General features: G+C 49.9%; 1 protein-coding gene across 1 annotated transcript in view; it reads left to right on the top strand.

Moving 5' to 3' along the window:
- PHACTR1 (phosphatase and actin regulator 1) overlaps positions 1-23,777 on the top strand; it is a 355,341-nt gene that overhangs the window by 286,268 nt on the left and 45,296 nt on the right. The window contains exons 6-7 of the mRNA XM_075543124.1: positions 957-1,201; positions 3,330-3,486. Of these exons, the coding sequence (XP_075399239.1) occupies positions 957-1,201; positions 3,330-3,486 (402 nt within the window). The remainder of the gene's footprint in view (positions 1-956; positions 1,202-3,329; positions 3,487-23,777) is intronic.

Below are 23,777 nucleotides of genomic sequence, written 5' to 3'. Positions count from 1 at the left end.
AATGATCGGTTATTCTAAGGCAGTGGTTCTCAACCTTCCTCATGCCGCAACCCTTTAATATAGTTCCTCATGTGGTGGGTACCCCCAAACATAAAATTATTCATTGCTACTTCATCACTGTAATTTTGCTACTGTTATGAACCGGGTGACCCCTGTGAAAGGGTCATTCGACCCCCCCAAAGGGGTCTCGACCCCCAGGTTGAGAACCACAGCTCTAAGGCATGCCGACATCAACAGGGCTATCAGGAGAAAGACAAGACCTACTCCTGCAAAGCGGTGCAGGCTCAGAAACTCACAGGGGCCTTTCCACCCTGCCCTATAAGGTCGCTATGAGCCGGCACCGACTTGATGGCAGTGAGTTTGAGTTTTGGTCCGTAGTCCTAGTCGTCCCCCTTATAGACCTGTCAATGGTTTGGCTGAAAGTTGAGCCGTGTGGGGTGAGTTCAGGTGAGTTCGGGGCTGTAATCTTTATGGAAGCAGATTTCCAGGCTGCTCTTCCACAGCGCCACCAGGCGATTCGAATGGAAGCCATTCGCTTAGTAGGAGAACGCAAACCACTGGCACCGCCCGAGAACCGTCCATTCCGGCGTCACCTTCCGTTCTCTGAGAGCTACTGCCTCTCTTTCAGTGCTGGGTCTCCGGCTGCAGCGTCACATCCGTCCTTCACCTCTGCCAGGTGCCAGTGCCCTTGGGCACCTGGAGTTCTTGATTTCAACTAGAAAACGGTGTAAAGGTAGAATTCTTAAATCTGCTCCCATTATCAGACTCTCTACTAAAATGAGCAGCCCCAGATCTAACCCTCTCAGGCCTGGACAACTGAGTTTTAAAACATTGATTTCTCTTTAATTTCCTCCTATGACATAGTTACATTGACTTTTGAGATTGTTGGCCGTTCCGTGCATTTATATGACCTCATGGCCCAGATTAATGTCCTCCTTTCCTCCTTCTCTGCACAGCTCTGAGCAGCGGGTCCCCTGTTCCACCTCTTACCACAGCTCTGGTTTGCACTCTGGGGACGGGATCACAAAGACAGGACCTCTGGGCCTCCCGGAAATAAGACAAGTGCCAACCGTTGTGATTGAATGTGACGACAATAAGGAAAATGTGCCTCATGAGTCAGACTACGAAGACTCGTCTTGCCTATACACCAGAGAAGAGGAGGAAGAAGAGGACGAGGATGATGACAGCTCATTGTACACCAGTACGTTTCCCCCAAACTCCCCATGGTCTGTGGAGAGAGCGCTCGCTAACCCTGGGTCTGGGGTGAACGGACCCTGGATCCCACCAAAACTAAACCGAGCCCACTGCTGTCAAGCTGGTTCTGACTCTTAACAGCCCTGTTGATGGTTTCTGAGGCTGTAAATCTTTGTCGGAGCAGACAGCCTCATCTTTCTCCTGAGGAATGGCTGATGGGTTTGAACCACCAACCTTGAGATTAGCATCCTCGTGCCTCACCCTCAGCACCACTAGGGCTTCCTTACCCTGAGTCAGAGGGCAGCAGAATAACCCTTTTTGATCTTCCCTCCTGGCATTCATCTGTCACATGAGAGGGTGCAATGCCTTCAGAATCACTATCCCTCTTCTCAACTAGTTCCGTCCTTCTTCCCGTGATTGCTTCCCCTGGGTTAGAAACACATCCCCTCTTGAAAGTAAGTAAATAGATAGATGGATGGATGAACGAATGACTGGGTGGAAAGGTAAGTAAGTAGATAGATAGATGATAGATAGATAGATAGATAGATAGATAGATAGATAGATAGATAGATAGATAGATGATGGATGGATGGATGGATGGATAGATAGATGAAACAAAAACTAAGGTAAGAAAGCCTAAAGGTTTGTTCTAGTCCATCAAACACTTAGAAATTCAAAGCATGATATCTGCAACAAATTCACCTTTAAGCGTACCTCGGCATCTTTAAAAGGGCTGAATTAAACGTATTGCCGGGCTTTAAAAAGTGCCATGAAGCAAAGGAAGTGATGAAGAAAGCAGTGTCCAAAGTCATATCATTTCAGCCACGAGTAACGAACACATTTCAGCCACATAGAGATTCACGAATATAGAGTCCCGGGGTGGTGGAAATAGTTAACACACACAGCTGTACCTCAGAAGAAAGGCCTGGAGATCTGCTTCCAACTAATCAGTCCTTGAACACCCTATGGGAGTGGGAGGGAAGGGGAATAAAAGAGAAGCTGATACCAAAGGCTCAAAAAGAAATTTTTTCGGAAATGTTGATGGCAACATATGTACAGGCGTGCTTAATACTACTGAATGATGGCTTGTTACAAGCGCTGTAAGAGCCCCCCAATAAAATGATTAATTTAACCAAAAGCCCTATGGTGCATATCCTACTTGGGCGCACGTAGGGGCGCCATGAGCTGGGCGTGATGAGATGCCAGTGGAGCCATGTGCCTGTCAGTGTGCAGGGAGTTCATTCCCTTCCCTGTGTCACCGCTCCATGCCACAGAGACCGGGACCCCATTTGACAGATGACAGAATGAAGTAGAGAGGGGTGTAACCAGCCCAGAGCCGCTCGCCTTCTAAGTGGTACTGCTGGGAATCGACACCAGCCTTGTCTGCCTCCAACACCCGTGTGCTCCCGGCACCAACTGGCCCCACTTGGCACAACTTGATTTCCCTTCTCCAACCCCCAGCTCCAAGGTAGCCCATCTTCTTGCCTCCTGAGAATGCCTGTTTTACGCGCCACCTCTGAGCCTTTGCAGATGCCGACCCCTGCCAGGACACAACCTTCCTCATTCCTGACGCCTGGTAGTCTCAGCCATCTGCCCTCCCAGTGTCTATTCAAGACCCTGCCCCTCCGGGCCACTGCTGTGCTTACCGATGGCCCCTGTCCTTTCCCATCCCACAGTAGTGAATTCCTTTGCGGCCCTTGCTTTGTGGCCCACAAGCCCCCACTCCTGGAGAGCAGAGACTCAACATCACATGCTCTCCAGGTGCCTCACACACACCCTTCACATCTGCAGAGCATTCCTGAGGAATAGGGTGGCTGAGTGCATGGTGAACATGCTTAACTATTCACTGAAAGGTTAGAGATTCGAGTCCACCCAGTGGTGCCGCAGAGTAAAGGCCTGGCAAGCCACCGCCATTAAAAACCTTATGGGGGCGCAGCTCTACCCTGACACCCATGTCTTCTCTGGCACGCCATGCTGCCATGTGACTGGGCGGCCACTGTTCTGTTTTCCGTCACTCTCAGATGGTAAGCCCTCTGCTTTTCTTCCTGTGTTTTACCCCGTGGTCCACTGTTGACCGCTCGGGGGCCCAGGCAGGTGTGGATGACTATAAATGGATTAACTTCTCCCTCCCACAGGCTCCCTGGCCATGAAGGTGTGCAGGAAGGACTCCTTGGCCATCAAGCTCAGCAACCGGCCCTCCAAACGAGAACTGGAAGAAAAGAACATTCTCCCCAGACAGACGGACGAGGAGCGACTGGAGCTGAGGCAGCAGATTGGCACCAAGCTCACCAGGTAGGGCGGCGGCAGCCCGCAGCTTCCACTGACAGCAGAGCCAGCAGTGTGCTCCTGCCTCAGAGCATCCCATCTCCTTCCCTGTCTCCAGGTCAGTCCTGGGTCTTCTGTTTAGTGCCGGGCATTCATGGTTTTGTCCAGCAAAATTATTCTCAAGGTGATGGGCTAGGCCAAGAAGACAGGTGCTGGGACGGGGTAAGATAAACGAGCAGAAGAGCTCAAAACAGAAGTAGTGGTTATATTGTGCTTACTCAAAAATCTTGGATGGAAACACCTTGCTTGAGTGGATGGCTGTTGATGCTGGTGCTGGAAGGCTGTCCGAGGTACTGAATGAATCACAGGTGAGTCTCGGAGCCCTGCAGAGTCCTGGGTTGCCAGGACAAGTCTACAACTGGTGCCTCCTTAGTCATAAGACTCTCACCTGGTATGTGGGACCCAGGGCTGCTTCCATAGTGAAACAAGCTGGCAGGCATGTCGTGGATTTTGAACATGGTCTTGGAGTAATGCTATGCCTTGTAGAGAAACCAGCTGGCTGCTTTTGAATGACTAACTGCCAAAGAAGCCAAGAGAGGTCCTTCTGCCCCTTCTCCACAGTTAACTTCTATAGCCCCCCACTCCTTTTACCCATCCAAAGTTTGGAAATCTCACCCGATTCTTGGTGCGTGAAGAAGCTGAGAGGCAGGTAAATAAGTAAAGATACCCCTATAGAATAGAAAAATTGCCATTCTTCTTTGAAGTTAATAATCTAGGTCTACGTGCATCTGGTTTGGTTAAGCTCCAGGTGAGCAGATAAATGCACCTCCTGTTCCACTGTGCCAACTGTGTAAGAGATTGTTGGTGTTGGTTGCTGTTGAGTGAGTTCTCACTCATGGGGAGAACTGTGCTCAAAGTGTTCAAGGCTGTGACCTTTTATAAGCAGGTCACCAGGCATGCTTCTGAGGCACCGCCGCTGGGTGGATCTGAACCGCCATCCTTTCCATTGGGCATCCCTTGCTTAATTGCTGGCCCCATCCAGGGATCCTATAGAAGAGGCGAGTGATTGTTAGGGGTGCCTCACCAGCGTCCTGAGATATTCTGTGCACAGTCACCCTTTACATAAGCACACCTCTCTAACTGCGGGCTTTCCAGACCCCCGCTTGGTCCACGGTTGGTTAATTTAATTACATGAAGCCCTCGGATGACAGGGCACGGGATGCAGGACCTGGGGTTTCCAAGCACCGCAGAAATGCCTGGTGCTGAGGAAGCATTGTTCTTGCTTCTGAAACACCCTGTAGAAAAGCAAGATGTTCTCTAAGTCACCGAGAACAGTTGTCTTTAAAAAGATTCCAAGGGAGTCCCTGAGTGGGGCAAGCAGTGAGGCATTCAGCCTGTGATGGAAAGTTGGTGGTTCAAACCTGCCCAAAGGCATCTTGCTTACAAGATAGGCCTGGTGATGTGCTACAGAAAGGCCAGTGGAACACAGTTCTACTTGAATGCCCATGAGACTCTATTGAGCTGGAAATGACTGATAGCAGTTGATTGTCTGCGGGGACTCTGACACGTGGCTTGTCTGTGAACCTTGTCAAGCCAGTGTGTTTGGAGGCCCCTCTTGGGGCACAATCAGCTTTCCAGACTGAGCTGAAGGCTGGCCCAGCCTTTCCACACAGCAGCCTGTTCCTCAGTCCCTTCCTATCCCCTCCATCATTTGGGGAATGGACAGAAGATAATCTGAAGATATCCCGCACCCCAGCCCCAGCATAGGTGGGAGTTCATTGCCGAAATCAAGCTCTGGAGTACATGGGAATTCAGGCAGCCTGCCTCCCCCAACACACATATCCCCTCAAAAATACATCTTCAACCTTAAAATAGTACCCTCCCACCTGGGGTGGACTGTCTTCCTCTTTGTTGCGGTCATGGTTGACCAGGACCCACACGGCTGGAGCAGCCTCAGGCCCACTTACTGTTGGGAACATCTGTGTTTGCAGGCAACAGGAAACTTGGCTGCTTGGTGTTAGATAGGGAGTTTCTCTCTGCGTTGGCCTTTTTCTGGTACCCTGTGATTCAGACCATCTCTCCCAGAGGTCTCTGCTGCATTAGGAGCAGCTCTCCTGGACCAGTGGTCAAAAGGGATGCGAGGAGCAAGTGTGCAATGGCTCTACCTGGAAAGGACCACAACTCCAAAGGTGGTTCAGACCTAGAGATATTTTGTGTGTGTGCCAACCAGTAAACTCGCTGTATGTCACAGGACTACTTTTAGGACCCTAGGAGAGATGCGATCTCTAATTGTGTGAGGGATCCTCATGCTGTCTTCCAAAAAACACCGTACCGTTAATATGCCCACAGTGATGGACGAAGTGTTCTAATCGCCCCCTGGGCTCGCCAGCCCTTGTTTTCTAACTTTCCGATCATTGGCCATTCTAGCCAGGGGGAGGTGATATATCGTTGTAAAGGGTGTCACTGTCAGGTAAACATTGGACCACAAGGTCAACACTTCAAACCTACCAACCGCTCCTCGAGAGAAAGAAGAGGCTGTCTGTGGCCATCCAGATGTAAAGCCTCAAAAGCTCTCTATGGAACCACTGTGGGTTGGAAGGACTCAATGGCAAAAGGATTGGGTAGATGTCTGTCACTAAACCACTGCCAGCCTCTGTCCATTGCTGTGGCTGCAGAGTATGCCAAGAGGGGTAAGACTTCCCACTTCATTCTTTTTGGTGAGCCTGCATATTTTAATTATTTTCTTTTATTCCCCCCAAATTGCTTTAGCTATTCAGGGTTTCTTACCTTTCCATATAAAGGTGGGGTTACTTTTCATTTCTATTAAAAATGCCATTGACATTTTGATCAGTGTGACATTGAATCTATGGATCACCTTAGATAGTATTGACATTTTCACACTATTAAGTCTTCCAATCCATGAGCGTGGAATATTTTCCCATTTACTTAGCTTTGACTTGGCCTCTTGCAGCAGTGCGTTGAAGTTTTCACTGTAGACATCCTTTACATCTTTGGTTAAGCTCATTCCTAGGTATTTGATAGAGGAGATTATTTGACTGCCTTGTAAACATCATGAATGCCATTGAATTTGAGATGATGGAAACATTTTGAAAATTGGAAGTGGTGATGGTTGAGCAGCATTGTAGGTGTAAATAATGTCCATGAACTGTACATATAAGAATGGTTAAAATGGTAAATCCCATGTCATACATATTGTACCACACTTTCTTTTTTTCAACTGTAAGCAAAGCATGTTTGGGGCCCAATGGAAAAGTCTGTCTCTTGTCTAAAAGGGTCCATTAGAGTTGAGCATCAGCCCCCTGGGTAAACAGAAATGGAGGACTCATTTGTCAGATCTTCAGGAAAAATTCAGAATTTTTTTCTATGTAAAATTTCAAAATCTTAGAACATTGGACACACTGAGCAAAGCATTTTTATGGGCTGGCGTCCGTCCAAGAACCACCTTTCAGCCATGGGGTTCCTGGTTCCGGGGTCTTTCCTGGAAGCTGGAGTTTATCCTACCTGCATTATCGCCATCAATTCTAGGTATGTGCACTGCACATTTTGATGCGATAATGAGACAAAAGTGCCACGTGAATGGGAGTGTGAGGGCCCACGAACTCATATGTGTCTGGAGCAATAGGTAATTAATGACTGTAGGACCCAAATTAGTGTCAACATGATTATTTGGGTGGCTAAAAAGTAAAACACATCCTATATTCCTGAAAAGAACAGTGCTTCCCGCTCTCCCTGGTTTAAGGACTTTAGGCAAGCGGCTTTTAGAGACTGTACGAGCAGCTATTGCAAAATACATGAAGTCGGATGAAGAAGTTTCCTGAAATAGTTATAAATGCATTCTGTGCATGAGTCGGGGATTCTGGAGAAATTAAAGACATAGCACTGGTGGGTTTTTTAAAAACATAAAAGTTTTATTTGGCATACACTTCACATAACGTACAATTTAATCATTGGGTCATATGAAGAAGATTGGTGCAATCATCACCACATGCATTGCAGGATATTGTCTTCTCGTACTCCCGTACTCCTGTTGTCAGCTCCCCACCTCCCCCCCCCCATCCTCCCTCCCATGCTCTGAAGAAATTATCAATCCAATTACTCCCTCTCTATGTCCACCTATCCCGGATTTCATATATTAAAAAAATCATACCAAACATAAACATGAAGCAAACAAACCAAAAAACCCTACAACTCTGATGAGGCAATACAGGAACACCTCAATCAAAAGGAAAGCAGAAAATATTAAAAATGGGAACAACTATCGAATGAGTCAAAGGGGGATCAAATGATAAGTATTACCTTTCAACTTCGATTCGTCTGCCCTAACGCTCTCTGTCTGACGGCAAGGCTGTGAATCCCTTGACTATGTTCAGAGGAGATTCACCCGGTGAGGATTTGAATCTGCTTTGGCAGGGAGAGCATCAGTAGGCACCACGTGGTTGCCCAGCTGTCTGACCTCTCTGGGACCAAATAACAAACCAAACCCACTGACACGGAGTCACCTGCTGTGGGTTTCCAGGGCTGTACCTGTTGACAGATGTAGAAAGCCCAGTCTTTCTCCCAGGAGTTGCTGGTGGCCACCAACGGCTGACCGTGCAATTGCTGCCCAACACAGCCACTATACGCACCAGGGCATCGGAATTCTCCTTCTCCACTGATCAACGCAATCACCTAAAAAGCCTATCCTCTTTACACCGCAGCATAGTCAGGAATGGCCTCCGGAAAGTAGACAAACCATGGTCTGGTCATCCCCATGAAAGCCGGCCTCTGACTTAGTCTAATCCTGTGTAGAAAGTGAGAGTATTCATAGCCTGCTGTTTAATACTCCTGAGAAAGAGCCCACAGGGTCAGCATTTGGAAGCCACACTGTGAGCTACACAGATGAGGTTCTCTGCCTGGGAGGATCCGCACTCTTAGAAGCCCGCCGGAGTTCTGCTGTATCCCATAGGGTCACTCTGAGTCAGAATCGGCACGGTCGGTTACGTAGACCGTGAAATAATATGTCCAGAGATGGACTGGTTCAAAGCCTAGTGAAATAGTCAGGGGAATAATTAAAATCTATTTTTAATGCTCCTAACGTAGGCAGTGATATACAGTCTTCTGTTGACTTCTGGACTAGTTGGCATTTTGTTTCTGTTTTGGAAGAAGACGTGCTAGGAGTCTGTCACCCAGCCCCAAGGTGATGAGTGACATCTCCACTGAGGAACTGAGGGACTGACGCTCCATGCGAGCTGGCATCTCCTTAGGCTAGGGGTTTCATCTGTGACAGAAGCACTGTCTACAAAGAGGAGGAGCAAGCCCAGGCTGTGTGACTCCAGTTTCGCTTGGCCTGAGTGCCGCTAGGCACAAGTCATGGTGAGGCACCACCTCAAAGAGGGGAGGGGAACAGGCTGGGGTGAGACTTTGGAGTCCCTTTCTTGCTGATCTGTCCATTGCAGCTTTGCCTCCTCATTAGCATCACCACGGTCACCACCGTCACCAGTCCGGTCATCATCACCACCCCCACCACCATCTTGATGTTTGCGCCGGCAGCAGAGTGGGTCAGGAGTTACACTGCTAACTTCCAAGTCCAGACCCGTGAGAGGAAGACAGACTGTCTGCTTCTGTAAAGCTGCGTCGTCTGGGAAACGTCATAGAGGATTTGCTGTGAGTCTGAGTTGGCCCAGCAGCAGCGGTGGATTTGGTCGAGTGCTGGTGGGGCTGGCGTGGAATGGGCCAAGGCTCGGAGGCTGGAGAGATGGCATGCCAGTCTGCTCATCTTCGTTTCCACAAAGCCGGGGAGAACCGAGGGGCTGCTGGGCTGGAGCCACACGTTCTGAGAGAGTACGCAAAACCGAAGCTAGCTTCCAGTCACCACGTCAGGGGACTCGGCCTGAACGTCACCACCCTGTAGCACGGATGTCACCGACAGGTGGACTCTGCGGAGACTCAGCTGCTTTCAGATCACTTGGAGCCCCCAGGAACGCACCACACACACACACACACACACACCCCAACCTTTCAGGAAGCTGACATCTGAAAGGGACTTAGAAGAGTTGAAGCTGTCCTGCTACCTGCCTAAGACAGCCCCCCGGGCGGTCGTGTCCTTTCAGAGTGAACTATGAGAAGGTGGCCCGGAGAAGAAGCTGTCCTTGAGAGAGAGACTGAAACTGCAGGTTCCGGCACTGAGGCACGGCTCACCCCAGGAAAGGGGTGAGCGCACATTTCTCAGGGCCCTGTATGTGGACGGAGGCAGCCCCTTGTCCCAGCTTCCTGCTGTTGGGAAATGCAGGGAGGGCTGCTCCCTTGTCGTCCATCCCCCCAGCCCTGGCCTGAGGGGAGTGTGTGTCAGGGAGAGTGGGGTCACAGTGTGGGGAACAAAGCCATCTTGTCGTGCCTCCCCCGGGGCTCTGCGGGTCACGGTCACAGCTGCGCAGCATCCCCTGCATTTTTGAGCGATACAGTAAGGGCCGCAGACAGAAGGGCTGTCTTTCCCCCCCAGCAAGAACAGAATTGATCTTAGTGTTCAAGACTTAATAAAGGTTGGGGGCAGGGGGAGGTGGCCATCAATGGGAAGTGTGGGGGGCGGGGGGTTGTCTTTCTTTGCCTTACATCCCATTGCCCTCTTAAATGACGGATTCTTCCAGCAGCTCGGGATTGAAGGCGTGGGGGAGGGGCACGCTAGAGCTGCATCTTCCGGGCTGCCCTCCTTCCACATGTTCTGAGGTTCCTTCCCCTGAGTGTGCAAGGAAGCGAGACCAGGGAAGAGTCTCAAGACTGAACTTTGGTTTCTTTGAACTTTTGTAGTGAAAAGTTGAGGTGTCAGAGCAGATGGTCAGCGTCGCATCCAATGACTTGGACATCCTCGGCTGCCTCTCATCCATTGCTGGGCGTCAGCGCTCACCCCACTGCCTCTTGGGCTTCTGCCTCCTCATTCTCTTCTGATTCTGTCCTCAGGCAAATGCTGCCCCGTTCTCCAGTGGATGATGATTCTAAGGAGTACATGCCTCACTGCGTGTGCTCGTCTGGATAGACTAGAGAACCAAATTCATAGACACACTCATGTGTATAAGAAAGAGCTTCATATAGAAGAGCAATTGGATATTGAGAAGACGTTCCAGCCCGGTCCAGTTCAAGCCCATAAGTCCATCAGCCCACATGTCCAATACCAATCTATAAAGTCCTCTTCAGACTTTACACAACACATGCAATGACACTGAATATAGAAGATCACAGGCCAGTGGGTGGGAAGTCTTGTGGATCCAGTGCCGTTGTAAGCATCTCAGCGCTGACGGAGGGGGGAGGTCTCCACGTGACTTCTCCAGCTCCAGAGGTCTGGCTCCTTCAACCTTTCTCCATGTGTCTTCTCCACAGGGATGTCTCGCAGGGAATAAGCAGAGCGAGAGAGTGTCTCCTGTCTCCAAGGGGTTAATACAAGAGTTCCCAGAATCCTTAGGAGAAGGCCAAGCCCACACAGAGGCCTCATTGGCCATATCCTAATTGATAGGCTAGAGTCCACGTCTACATTCTGAATGCTCAAACTGATACCAGATTATGTAACAACCACACCATAGTCTCTGTTCCCTTCACGGTCTATTGTTCCAGTGCAAATTGACCCACAGTGGTAACTTCTGTTCCAGATCTGAAGGGTGGCCAAGGGCCATTGTCCCGGGGGACCCACCTGGCTCATCTGACCAGTAAGCCTCATCTCTCTTGATCTTGAGTTCTGTTCTGCCTTTCCCTCCTGTCTTTCTGGGACCTTCTACTGTGCTCCCCCGTATAAAGACTGGATTCTTGGGTTGTTTGGGTTCGCTGCTTTGCAAACACCCCAGGATGGGTTGCAGAATGAGCCGTTGAGATCCAGTCGGTTGTGTTGACCGACTGTCAGAAGTAGATTTGCCTAGAAGCTCCACTGACCCATGTGCACCCTCTTAGCACCAACACCCAGGCCTCCACCCGCGGATGGGGGTGGTCAGACACGGGGCGCATTGGCTGGAATCAAACCCAGCTCGCTCCCCTGGATGGAGAGAGTTCCACTGCAGAGTCCCCACAGGAGCTATGGCTTAGTCCCCCCTTGTAGCTCTCAGATGCCTCGCTCCCGGTCATCTCTGAGGTCATCTCCAGGGAGTATTCTTCTGTGTTGTTCATCTGAGCAGATGACAGAAGGGAAGGCCTTGGTGGAACTCTGAGGTAGTAGGCCTTGGACTGGTAACTGCAAGGTGTGTGGTTCAAATCCACTAGCCACTCCATAGTAGAAAGAGGAGACTGCCTGATCCTGTCAATACTTACAGTCTCAGAAACCCCGTAAGAGGGTCGCTGTGACTGAGAATGGACTCGGGGCCTGGAGGTCTGGCTGGGGGTTTTATTCACAGTAAGTGGGGAAATCTGCAGTCCCTGGTGCCCAGATTTAGGTCCATTGCAGTGTGCGGAGGAGGTGATACCACGTGGCAGTGATGTCAGCTTCGCCTGAAAATGGGTTAAGAGATGCAGATGTCCAGGCTCCAGCCCTGACTCTGTATGTAGAACTGCAACGAGGAGGGCCCAGGAACCAGCATTTTAACAGACTTGATGCTGCTGCGCACAAAACCATGAGAACCAGTGGTTTAATGGGAAGAGTTTAATGGAAAGACTCTGCAGCGGGGCCTGGCCTTGAAACCTCTTTCCCCCATATCCTACCTGGGTTCCTGCCTACACCTTAATTTCCAAATTTGTGAGATGGGCCTTCCTCACCGGATCATCCAAAGGATGAAAGGAGGCCAGGTCCCCTTCTGTTCATTGCCATCGAATCAGCTCCGAGTCATGGACAACGTCTGTCCCAGGAGCTTCCCTGTCATGGGGCTGCTAGAACTCCTTGTTGTGGACAGTGTGCATTCTGAGTCCCTTCCAACGGGGAGGGCTCATCTTCTACCACAATATCAGACAGGGTTCTGTTGTGATCCATACGTTTCTGCTGACGGATCTGGGGACATCCATCGCCAGGCCTTTCTGCCTTGATCTGGAAGTTCCACTGGATCCTGTCCACCACCATGGGCGACCCTGCTGGTATTCGAAACATCGGTGACATAGCTTTGGGTCTCCTAGCAACGTGCGAGTGACCACCGCATGACTAACTGGCAGGTGGGTGGTGGCATTCTTCTGTGCATAGTACACAAGTGTTAGATGCTTCCCTCCCTTTGTAAAAGTGAATGCTATATTACACTACGCTCATTAGTCAGGATAAGCAGGGCTAGCTGCAGTAGCAATCAAATCCTAAGTTCCACTGACTTAAGACAGCGAAATTTTGTTTCTCATGCAAGTAAAATCTAAAGGAGGCTAGATGGCCTTCATCCTTCATGGGGTCTCTACAGACTTCTAGGTCCCCCTGGCTCCCAGGTCCCCACAGGAAGGGAAGAGGGGCTCTGAGGTGGCACACACTTCCTGCTACTCATACCCCACTCATCAGAGCTGGTTTCCTGATACCCCTAGCTGCAAGGGAGGCGCAACAGGTCTAGGCACACGTGCCGCTTTTGATGAGCGCAGAGTGTCTTCAGTTCCTGAGCATTCTGGTCACCCATGCAATCCTATCTAGAGGACCATCACACTTAAGAGACCTCATGAAAATACCGTACAATTGGCAGGTGGGAGGCAAAGGTCCCCAGTTCATCCGAAGGGAGCCTCCTGGATGAGGTGTCGCAGGGCTCTGGGATGGGATGTGTCCATTGCACGGCAACGATCTGTAACAGTGAAGTCGCTCCTGCAACACAGCGACACCTGGGGAGCCAGGCGATCTAAATCATTGAGAGAGAAAAGATACCCAGAATAGACAGTGCTTCTCTTGAACGGGGGAAAGCAGCCTAGTGGGCAGCCCTGGAGCTGACTGCCTTTGACATTGGAGTCCCTGGGGGGTACATATGGTTACTGTTCTCGACTGCCAGCAGAAAGGTTGGAAGTTCCAGACCACTTGAAGGAGCCTCGCCAGAAGGGCTGGTGAGCGTCCCAGAATTCTGCAATGGAAACTCTGTGGGACAGCTCTACTCTGACCCATGGATGGGGTCTCTGTGAGTTGGAACCAAACTCACAAAAAAAACCTCACTGTCATCCAGTTGATTCTGACTCATGGCAGCTCTATAGGATGGACAGAATAGCATTAACTACCCCTGTGAGTTTCCAAGACTGGAAATCTTTATAGGAGTAGAAAGCCTCATCTTCTCCCCACAGAGCGACTGGTGGTTTTGAACTGCCGACCTTGTGATTAACAGACCCAAACGAGTAACCCAGTATACCACCACAGCTCCTTTCAGGTTAATTAGTCTTATGAATTTCCTGTAGACTATCCTCTTATCACTTTTTATTATTCATGTAAAATGCTTTCCCAAAGGGATGGGGTGAGACTGGCACTCTGGACCATTTGAACATGGTCTCAACACCAAACACTATGCACGTTTGACTCAGAATTTAGTTTCTCTCAAGCTTGTGCATTCATAGGAGCCACTTCCACTTGAGCTGCCGACTGCTTTTCTTGCATAGGAAGATGAAACGAGTTACACTGAGAGACTGTGACACCTGGGCTTCGGCAAACTGGTTCTCCTGAAAGGGTGGACCAAGTACCTACTGCGTGCACTGCACCACCTTAGGTGGTGCTGAGAAGGTAGCCCGAGAGCCGCCCTCTGGGAAGGCTTTTAGGAAGAGGCCCCGGTGGCACAGTGGAAAGGCAGTCTGAACCCACTAGTAGCTCCTTAGAAGAAAAGACGATGTTGGGGACTTCCATAAAAATTAGAGCCTCGCAAACCCGCTGGGGTAATTCCACTCTGTCCTGTGGGCTGGGTATGCGTCAGCATCAACGCACACAGCCCTGAGAGAGCTTGAACTAGCTACCAAAGAGACTACTCATTGCTTTCTCTCATTTTGTTTGTAACAGACGTATGAGTGGCAAGCTATGTGGGGGAGGTGTGGGCTGGTCTACAATTCACATTATTGATGTGACTTGCTTTCAGAGTCTCTATTTCTCTTACCCTATTTTTCGTCTTAAAATGCTTTCCCACACCAGCTTGTGCCATCACAAGGTGTCAAGGGATCAGGTATCAGGCATCGTCAGAACAAAAAATCTTACCATAGTGAATGAGGGAGGGAGTGCGGAGTGGAGACCCAAAGCCCATTTGTAGGCCACTGGAGATCCCCTTGCAGAGGGGTCTTGGGGAGGAGACAAGACAGCCGGGGTGCGATGTAGCAATGATGAAAAATACAACTTTCCTCTAGTTCCTAAATGCTCTCCCCCCCTCGCCCACTGTCATGATCCGAATCCTACCTTGCAAGTCTGACTAGATCAGAGGAGGTACACTGGTACAGATGAGAACTGGAAACACAGTGAAGCCAGGGCGGATGATCCCCTCAGGACCAGTGGAATGAGTGGCGATACTGGGAGGGCATAGGGAGGGTGGGTTGGAAAGGGGGAACCTATTTCAAGGATCTACATGTGACCTCCTCCCTGGGGAACATACAACAGAAAAGTGGGGGAAGAGAGACGTGGAACAGAGCAATATATGACAAAATAATAATTTATAAATTATTAAGGGTTCATGAGGGAGGGGGGAGTGAGTAGGGAGGGGAAAGAATGAGTGGATGCCAGGGGCTTGGGCGGAGAGCAAATGTTTTGAGAATGGTGTGGGCAACGAATGTACAGATCTGTTTTACACAATTGCTAGATGTATGGATTGTGATAGGAGTTATATGAGCCCCTAATAAAATGATTTTTTAAAATGCTTCCCCAAAGGGGCAGGGTGAGGGCAGTACTTTGGATCATTTAAATGCTGTTTCAAACACTGACTAATTGACGCGTTTGGATCTGAGCTAATTTTCCCTTAAACATATGCCTTCATAGGAACACCTTCACCTTGAGTTGGCAGGCCCGCATTTCTGACCGTGTCTGTGAGTCAGAATGGACTCACCGGTGGTGAGCCGAGAGCCAAGTCTTGGACTCGCTTACACACTGATGGTCCTGTGCGCTCCCTTTCTATCATCTGGGAAGATCTCTCAAAGCTACCCGTGAACTCCCCAAGGAGCAATAAAGGAATTGACAGCTCAGTCATTTATGAGATAGGTGAAGGATGAGCTAGACTTCAGTGGACAGGTGATGCCATCCCACGGATCCTTATTTCAAACGTTTGATCTAGGGTTTTCAGAGCAGCTAATGCAGAGATCTGACGAGTCTCTTCTTCATAGTGGCGTCTGCATCGTTCCGCTTGTTCACAGTTGCGTCTCCAGGATCTAAAAGAATATGCTGCTCTGCCATTCACTGCCCCCGAGCCCCTGCCGAGTCAGCGTGACCCTATAGGACAGCGTAGAACTCCTCACTGTGAGTTTCCGAGGCGGACTCTTTACGGGAGTAGAGGCTCCTCTTTCTCCTGCGGAGCAGGTGGTGGCAGCCCAGCATGTGACCACGATTCCATGAGGGCTTCTAAAAGAATAAGCTCCAAACCAAACTCACTGCCATTGAGTCAACGCTGACTCATAGCAACCCCCTGTGAGTTTCTGAAACCATAACTGTTCACAGGAGTAGAAAGTCCGGTCTTTCTCCCACGGAGCTTCTGGTGGTTTCGAACTGCCAACCGTGTGATCTCAGCCCAACTCATAACCACACCACCACTAGGACTCGTGAAAGAATAATGGGATTAGAGAAATGTAGCTCACCCGTGGGCATGTGTGATCCATGGGTCTGTCCTTCTCTGTACAGATTTGGAAAGTGATGCCAAAACTAGATAGAGAGTAAGCCAGTTACACACAGAGTTCCTTCAGGCTGAGCTGGGATTAAAACCCAAGTCTCCTGACCCTACCTAGGAATGAAGATTAATTATTCCACTTCCTCCAAAAGGGAGGAAATTGTCTACTGGCAGAAATAGGTATTAGTCACGCGAAAATAAAGCACATTACACAGCTGAGCTCTCTTCATCCAAGAAAACAAATAGCAGAGGTCTGAAGTAGGGGTTTTAGGAAACACTTTCTGTAAGAATATAGACGCTTGCATTGTCTTGATTATGACTCGTAGCATCTCCACGTGTATCAAAGCAGAACTGTGCTCCACTGGGATTTTAATAACTGATTTTCTGGAAGCCCATGGTGTTAGTCTGGGTTGACTAGAGAAATCCAGAGACAATCATCTGTGTGTAAGAGAGAACTTGATATCCAAGAGTAATTGTGTATTAAGAAAACAGCCCAGCCAGATCAAGTCCATCAGTATGATATTAACCCATATGTCCGATACCAATCTATAAATTCCTCTTCAGACTCACACAGCACATGCAATGATGCTGAATGCAGGAAGATCACAGGCCAGTGGGTGCAAAGTCTTGTGGATCCAGTGGTGGTGGAAGCACCTCAGCACTGGAGCGGGTCTCCACGTGGTTCCTCCAGCTCCAAGGCTCTGGCTGCTATCAGCGTAGCTCCATGTGGCTTGTCAACAGGAATGTCTCTTAGGGAGAGAACCTGTATCTGGCCTCCAGTGAGCTATTTATTTCTGTTGTACCTACAAATGAGGTCATCAAGCTGTGACCTGATTGACAGACTAAACTCCACCCCTTCACTCTTAATAGTCTCGAGTTGACACCAGCTTATGTAACCACCACACCCATCACCAGACCTTTCTTTGGTGGTACCTCTGTGGGGACTGGACTCTCGAATCACTGCTTAGCAGCCAAGCATATGAACTGTGCACCCCTCAAGACTGTGTTCATGGGAAAACCAGGAGTTGACACACACACCAACCCCCCGCCACTTGACCCCCAGTAATGGCAGCTTATGGATAGCCCATGCGTATCAGAGCAAGCCCATGCTCCATAGAGTTCTCAGTGGCTGGATGGCCAGGAGATCAGCAGGTGTTCTTTCTGAGGGTGCCCAGGGGTGGCCTGCCACCTCCATCCATTCAGTTGGCAGCCAACAGCTTGGACTGTGTTCACCACCCAGGAACTCCCGGTCATCACTACCAACCTCCCCGAGACTGTGACTCTTTGCGGGAGTAGAAAGCCCTGACTTTCTCCTGAGGAGCGACTGGTGGTTTCAAACTGCCCACCTTGTGGATTGCAGCCTATTTCGTAATCACTACACCACCAGGGCTTCCAAAAGCCCATGAAAAAGGAATCCTTACCGCTCCTGAGAGATAGGTTCTTTGATGGGCCTTAAGATCCTCATCCTCTCTGATTCCGCTGTGCGAGAAGAACGCCTGTCCTCCCGTAGGTCCCTGCCTGATAGTCAAGCTCAGCTGAGCCCCATGTAGCCCTCCCTGAGAAAGTCTCATTGGTAATTCTGAAGACCAGGCCAGTGCGTTGCAAGATTCTATGGCTGGGCCTTCGTTTGGAATTGGCACTGTCTAGTGAGTCTATGATTCAGATGATAAACGAAGCTCTGATCATTTGTACTGATTAAGAATTCTTCGTCTCAGTGGTGAAGTTACCACTTCCAGTCAGTCTCCAGAATAAATTCCTTGGTGTGTAGCGATCTTTCTCACCCGTCCTCCGCTGAATTGGCTTCAGGTTTAATTGTTCGAGGTTGTTGGGATCCCCCCCCCCCCCACCACCCACTGCTGTCCCTACACAGACCTTGCCCACAGTGCTGCAGAGTTAAATAGCAGAGCTGGATCACAGCAGGGAGATGTGCAATTAAGTTGTTTTTCACGTATCCCTGTGCATCTTTGTTTCCTGGCAAGATACCTGAAATCGCATGCAAAATGCTAATAAGACTAATTTATCCTATTTACTTTCATTATATTCATCTCACTCGCCTTGCTGGGAATGCAAAGATGTATGAAACAGCCTCCACGCTTGCAGAGATGCCTAACCCACAAGGCGTTTTTAGACAGAATATCAACGGGAAAAATCATTCAAAGATAACACGCACTGGGGGAAAAAAATCGTCTGCCTCCACGCCTCTGATCCTAAACGCAATTCCTTTGAAATATCAGTGAATAGGCTTCTATTTTAGGAAGTGTGATCATGAAAATTTTATGTTCTCTGTCCACTGAATCATTAAAACAATAGTTCTTCAAAATGGGCAGCCTTGTTATTTCCTTTGGGGGAGAAGAAAATGAGGTAGACAGATAAATACAGGAAGTTGCTGACAGGTCGTGAAGGACAGCAGAGCGGTTTGTCTGCCGTGCACCCAACCCTTTTTCTTCGTTTTAATCGGGTTGGGGGTCTAAAAACCATTTTTTATTGTGAGCTTGGTGAGGCTTCACCGAGCAGATCCATTTTTCATTCGGCAGTTCATATGCATTTTGTTTCATCTCCTTGACTGTAGTCTCCACCAGGGAACATCACTTATCCCACTTCCTCCCTGTGTTTCCTGTTTCCCTTCCTCTCCGTTCCTACCCTTCTGAACTCAGTCTTGGAGTCCCCTTTGATCTCAAATGGTGGGGGACTTTAAGTGGGAGTGGTCCCCCATCGAGGCCTGTGTCCGCTTGGCTGAAAGCGGAGTTCATTTCCAGCCCTGAAGGCGGCTAGGAGCAGCCTCTGGGATACTTCCAGTGAGCCTCGTCTTTTGCTTTGTTTTGCTTTTTGGAATGTTCTCTTCCTTGATCTTCATGACGTAACTTAGGAAGCTTCCTCTTATGAAATGCCGAAATGGGCCATGGCCTCCACAAAGTGGGGCTTTGTTTTGCATTAAAATGACGAGACGAGGGAGATGGTATTCGCTGCTGTCCAGTCGCTGGTGACACATGGCACCCCCTGGGTGTGGAGAAGAACTGCTCGCTGGGCTATTGGAGGCTGTGGGGGACCTCTTGGACGCAGATTGCCAGGCCTGTCTTCCAAGGTGCTTCTGGGTGGATGTGCAGTGCCAGCTTTGGGGCTAGTAGTCTGGTACTTAACTGTTCGCACCATCTGAGGGCGCTACTGCCCACATTCGATCGAACCAGTTAACTGACCACTTGCCGCTCCTGTCCACACGAGCCTGGTCAGTGTCGCATTTCAAGCGGCGGCCTCTACGCATCATCCCCAGGAGCTGGCGCTGCTTCCAAACTCTTGGACGCTGAGTGGGACGGCTTTCTGTGTGCTGTAGCCTGGTGTGAGAGTTAGATAACTTTATGTCCACGTGAAGACATATAAAAGTGTAGAGATGGTATCCAACCTGTCAGTCAGGTCCCAGTCTGATGGTGCCTCCTTGGGGGTATGGTCTTCTCATAAGGGGCGCCCTGGGAACGTCTCTCTCTCTGCCACTGACCCTGAGAACTGCCAGAGCCCTGCCTGCCATGTCGCCACTGACCTTGGATCCATTCGACTCTGCACCCCCAGCCTTCCTGCCTTCTGCATCGCTGCGTGTGGTTGCAGGAGTCCGTAGAAGGATTTAAGGACTAGTTTCAGAATTACGGACTTGAGTCGGACTGGGCTGGGTGGCTTGCTGGATCTGTAACTACTTCTTGACTTCGAGCTCTTTCTTGTACATAGATGAGTGTCCCTAGGTTTGTTTCTCTAGTCAACCAGGTGTCCTTGGAGGTGCCTGCCCTGACCAGCCTGGGTCCTCGCCATCTCAGTTTGCTGCCACATTGCCCTCTCTCCGTGATCCTTCATCAGCACAGAGCCCTGTGGGGCCATAGCCTGTGAATTCAGATTCTCACCAGCACATCCTGGGTAAATCCAGGCGACAGAAAAATAAGTACTCTCATCCTCCTTTAAAAGCTGTGAAACGGCAAGAATAGCCCCCTAGGGTGGAAATGATTCGCATCATGGTTACATGAGATCCGTATTATGGTCAGCTGCCAACAAGTTGGTCCCAACTCTCGCTGACACCTTGTGTGACAGCAGAACCGCTCCAGAGGGTTTCCTGGGTTGAATTTTGTGAGGAAGCAAATCACAGGATCTTCGTTCCATGGAGCTGCTGGGTGGCTTCGAACCACCAGCCTTTCAGTTAGCGGCCAGTCACCAACGTCTTCAGCACCCAGGTGCCTCCATAGCCATACCCCACCACTGCTAGCACATCAATGCCGACTCACAGAGACCCGGCGGTACAGAGCAGACCTGCCGCCAAGGTTTGCTGGACTGTCGATCTTCACAGGAGCCTTTAATAACTTATTATCAATGTAAGAGGGAGGGAGGGAGGTACTTTGAAAAATACGTGTAACTGTTTTGAACAGTAAAGCCTTTGGTTTCTGTGTTAGGCTGAGTTTTCTAGAGAAACAAAACCAGTGACACTCCTATCAGAAAGAACTTGATATCAAGAAAGAATTTTATGTCAAACAGGCAGCCCAGTCCAACCCAAGTGCAAAGGCCAGATACTACCTGGAGACTCAGATTCACGCGGCTGCCGGCGGATGAAGCAGGAAGGGAAGGTAGGAAACTGGGAGAGCACAGGCTGGTGGATACAGAGCCCGGTGGATCCAAAATCAGCAGAATATGGCAAGGAGCCAACTGCTCCCGGGGGCAGCGGGCTGCATGGGCTGCCAAACCCCAGAGCGAGACACAATCCAGGCAAGCAGGAAGGCAAAGAGCAGGAGGCGAAGGGCAAGAGAAGTTCTGCCCAGTCTCTTATCAGAAGACCATACTCCTAAAGAGACAGGATTAAACTAGGATCTGATTTATACATCGGACTCCACCCCTACCTCCACACAAGTGCAAGTTGGCATAAAAATCTAACCTCCCCAGTTTCCACAAGCGGGCAAACGAATTTGAGTGGGGGGGATGTATATCTGCTTGGCTGCAACCCATGCATCCTCACGTTGCACTGCTAATAAACCTCGGGACTGAAGGCCTGTGAGAGGAAGTCAGTGGCAGGGAGAAGGCCAAATAAAAGGGGCCTGACAGTGAAGACAAATCCTAGTCAGAGCAGCATGCCCCCAAAGGGGACTCGCAGCTGTGATCAGACCCCTGCAGCTCCAATGGCAGAGCCGCCCAACCATCTAAGCGCCACACCAACTAAAACACAACGAGGGGAGGCAGGGGGGTTCATATGCAAACCACTTAGAACTTATCAAAATAGCGTGCCAACTGAGAACTGCCAATGCACGGGAGACGCGGCGCTCTCCTGATTCCTTCTTTTCCTGGTTTTGATCGTCCACAGCCACTGAGTGGAGAGTGGCCCTTTGTAGAAGTTGTGAGGCTGTAAATCTTTGTGCGAGCAGACAGCCTCATCTACCTCCTGTGGAGAGGCTGGTAGGGTTGAAAGGCCAAGAAAAAAGAGAAGCCAGGCTTCACCCTGGCTTACCACCCAGGGGACACAAGTCACTGCAAGATGATCCAAGGCGGTTGCCAGTCCGGCTGCATTATTCTTTGGAGCGTCTGCTCTAAGCCCCACAGGAAAGGATGCCCAAACCTCACCAACACGTGAAAGTACGCACTGCTGTTTTCCAAGGTCATGGGCTGAAGAACTCGACCTGCGAGCTCATCTCTTGTCAGCAGGATTAAGAACCAGAGCCCACCTCACTTTTCAATGGCGTGACCCCCTTCTGGGACCCCGTGAGAACTTCGGTGGTTCCACACCTGCAGGTGAATGTTTCTAAAAGACATGGATGTAGGGCACTAGGGACTTACTAGCCAGAGTTGCAAAACTATGATCCCATCGGCCAAATTCAGATTACCGTGTGTGTGTGTGTGTGTGTGTGTGTGTGATACAGATGGACTGGAGCACACACACACTCATTACAGGTTGTCTCTGACTGCTGTCGTAGAGAAAGGCAGCGTTGAGTAATTGCAGCCAAGACGACATTGTGTGCTCTCTGGCTCTTCAGCACAGAGAGAGGACACACCTGAGAACCTAGACTAAGGACATTTGGAGACCCTGGCCTTCCAGCTCAGTGAGACATTAGATCTCTTCAGGAAGTGCATCCGCTGGAACGGACGCCTGTCTTCATACCACTGCCACTGTTCCTTGTACTAATTTGATTCCACTTGCTTTTCTTCATTGGCTACATCTGCCTGTGAAGCACCCCATAAAGCTGCACATTCGGGGCCCGTGTTTTTACACTTGATTCCTTCCCTGGGCAGTTAGAAATGCCCCTTCCAGGACAACCAGGCACCATCTGGGGAGTGTCGCCCAGTTGCTGCCCAGCTAAACAGTACCTTCCAGCAGACTGACTGGGAGAGGGGACCTCTTGGAGCAGATCTGTGTTATGCTCACCAAAGGAAGGCCACAGCCCAACAAGCTGGAAGGCGGGCACTCGAGTAGACAGATGTGCACCACTGCCCTTGGCTGCGGTATTCCCAGTAGCCAACCCGGGTGCCCATCGGCAGGGGAATGAATAAACAAAACGCGGTATTGCCTCAGTTCTCCGTGGCAGCTGTAATAAATGTCGACGCGGAGACTATACCAAGTTCATTCTCGCATGGTGTAGGGGGCTAGGGTTGCTTCCGTTGCTCCAACACCGCTGCTCACTCTGTGAGAACAGCAAGGCTGCTCCTATGACAATTCCACTGGGAGGCCTTACCCCCTCCACCTGCAGCCCTGACCTTGCCCCTTCTGACTTCCTTCTGTTACCAAAAGTCCAGGAACATTTCAAGGGGACATGCTTGGAATCTCTCAAGGATGCCCAAGCTTGCCTTTTGGCATGGTGTCACTAGAAGTGTGCAGAATTCTTCCGGAGAGAGTTAGAAAGATGGAAACGCCACCTTCAGAAATGTAGAAGCCCACACGGAGGCGATGTCAAGAAACAGTAGCTTCATGCCTTGCTGGTGGGGGTTAACAAAGGTACTGGCGATTTGTAGCAATACCTTTTGTCTCGCCCTGGCACATATACTGTGCTAGTTTGGGGTGACTAGAGAAACAAATTCATAGACACTCATAGCTTTATATCAAGCAGGAGCTTAAGATAAAAGGGCAATGAATTATATATTGAGAAAACATCCCAGCCAGTCCAGATCAAGTCCATAAGCCCAATGTTAGCCCATATGTTGATACGAGTCCATGAATTCCTCTTTAGACTCACGCAGCCATGCAATGACGCCGAATGCAGGGAGATCACAGGCCAATGGGTGGAAAGTCTTGTGGATTCAGTGGCAGTGGGAGCATCTCAGCACTGGCGTGGGTCTCCACATGGCTCCTCCAGCTCCAGGGCCCTGGCTCCCATCAGGTTAGCTCCATGTGGCTTGTCAGCAGGAATGTCTAGCAGGAAGACAGAGCAGAGAGTGTATCAGGCCTCCAATGAGCTATGTATCTCCTTCGTGCCTCCAAATGAAGTCATCAAGCTGCGACCTGATTGGCAGGCTAGACGGCACCCCTTTGCAAGTTGACAGGAGATTATGTAACTGCCACACGTACACATCATGTGAATATAGCTAGACACAGACATAAATACACACACAGGTGTATGCACAGAAAATGTCAGGAGTCTCTCGTCCACTCAGGCATTTGAGGGACCTGTCCCCCAC

This window comes from Tenrec ecaudatus, chromosome 1 (genome assembly GCF_050624435.1).
Source record: "Tenrec ecaudatus isolate mTenEca1 chromosome 1, mTenEca1.hap1, whole genome shotgun sequence".
Lineage (NCBI taxonomy): Eukaryota > Metazoa > Chordata > Mammalia > Afrosoricida > Tenrecidae > Tenrec > Tenrec ecaudatus.
This window is presented reverse-complemented; position numbering and strand designations above follow the sequence as displayed.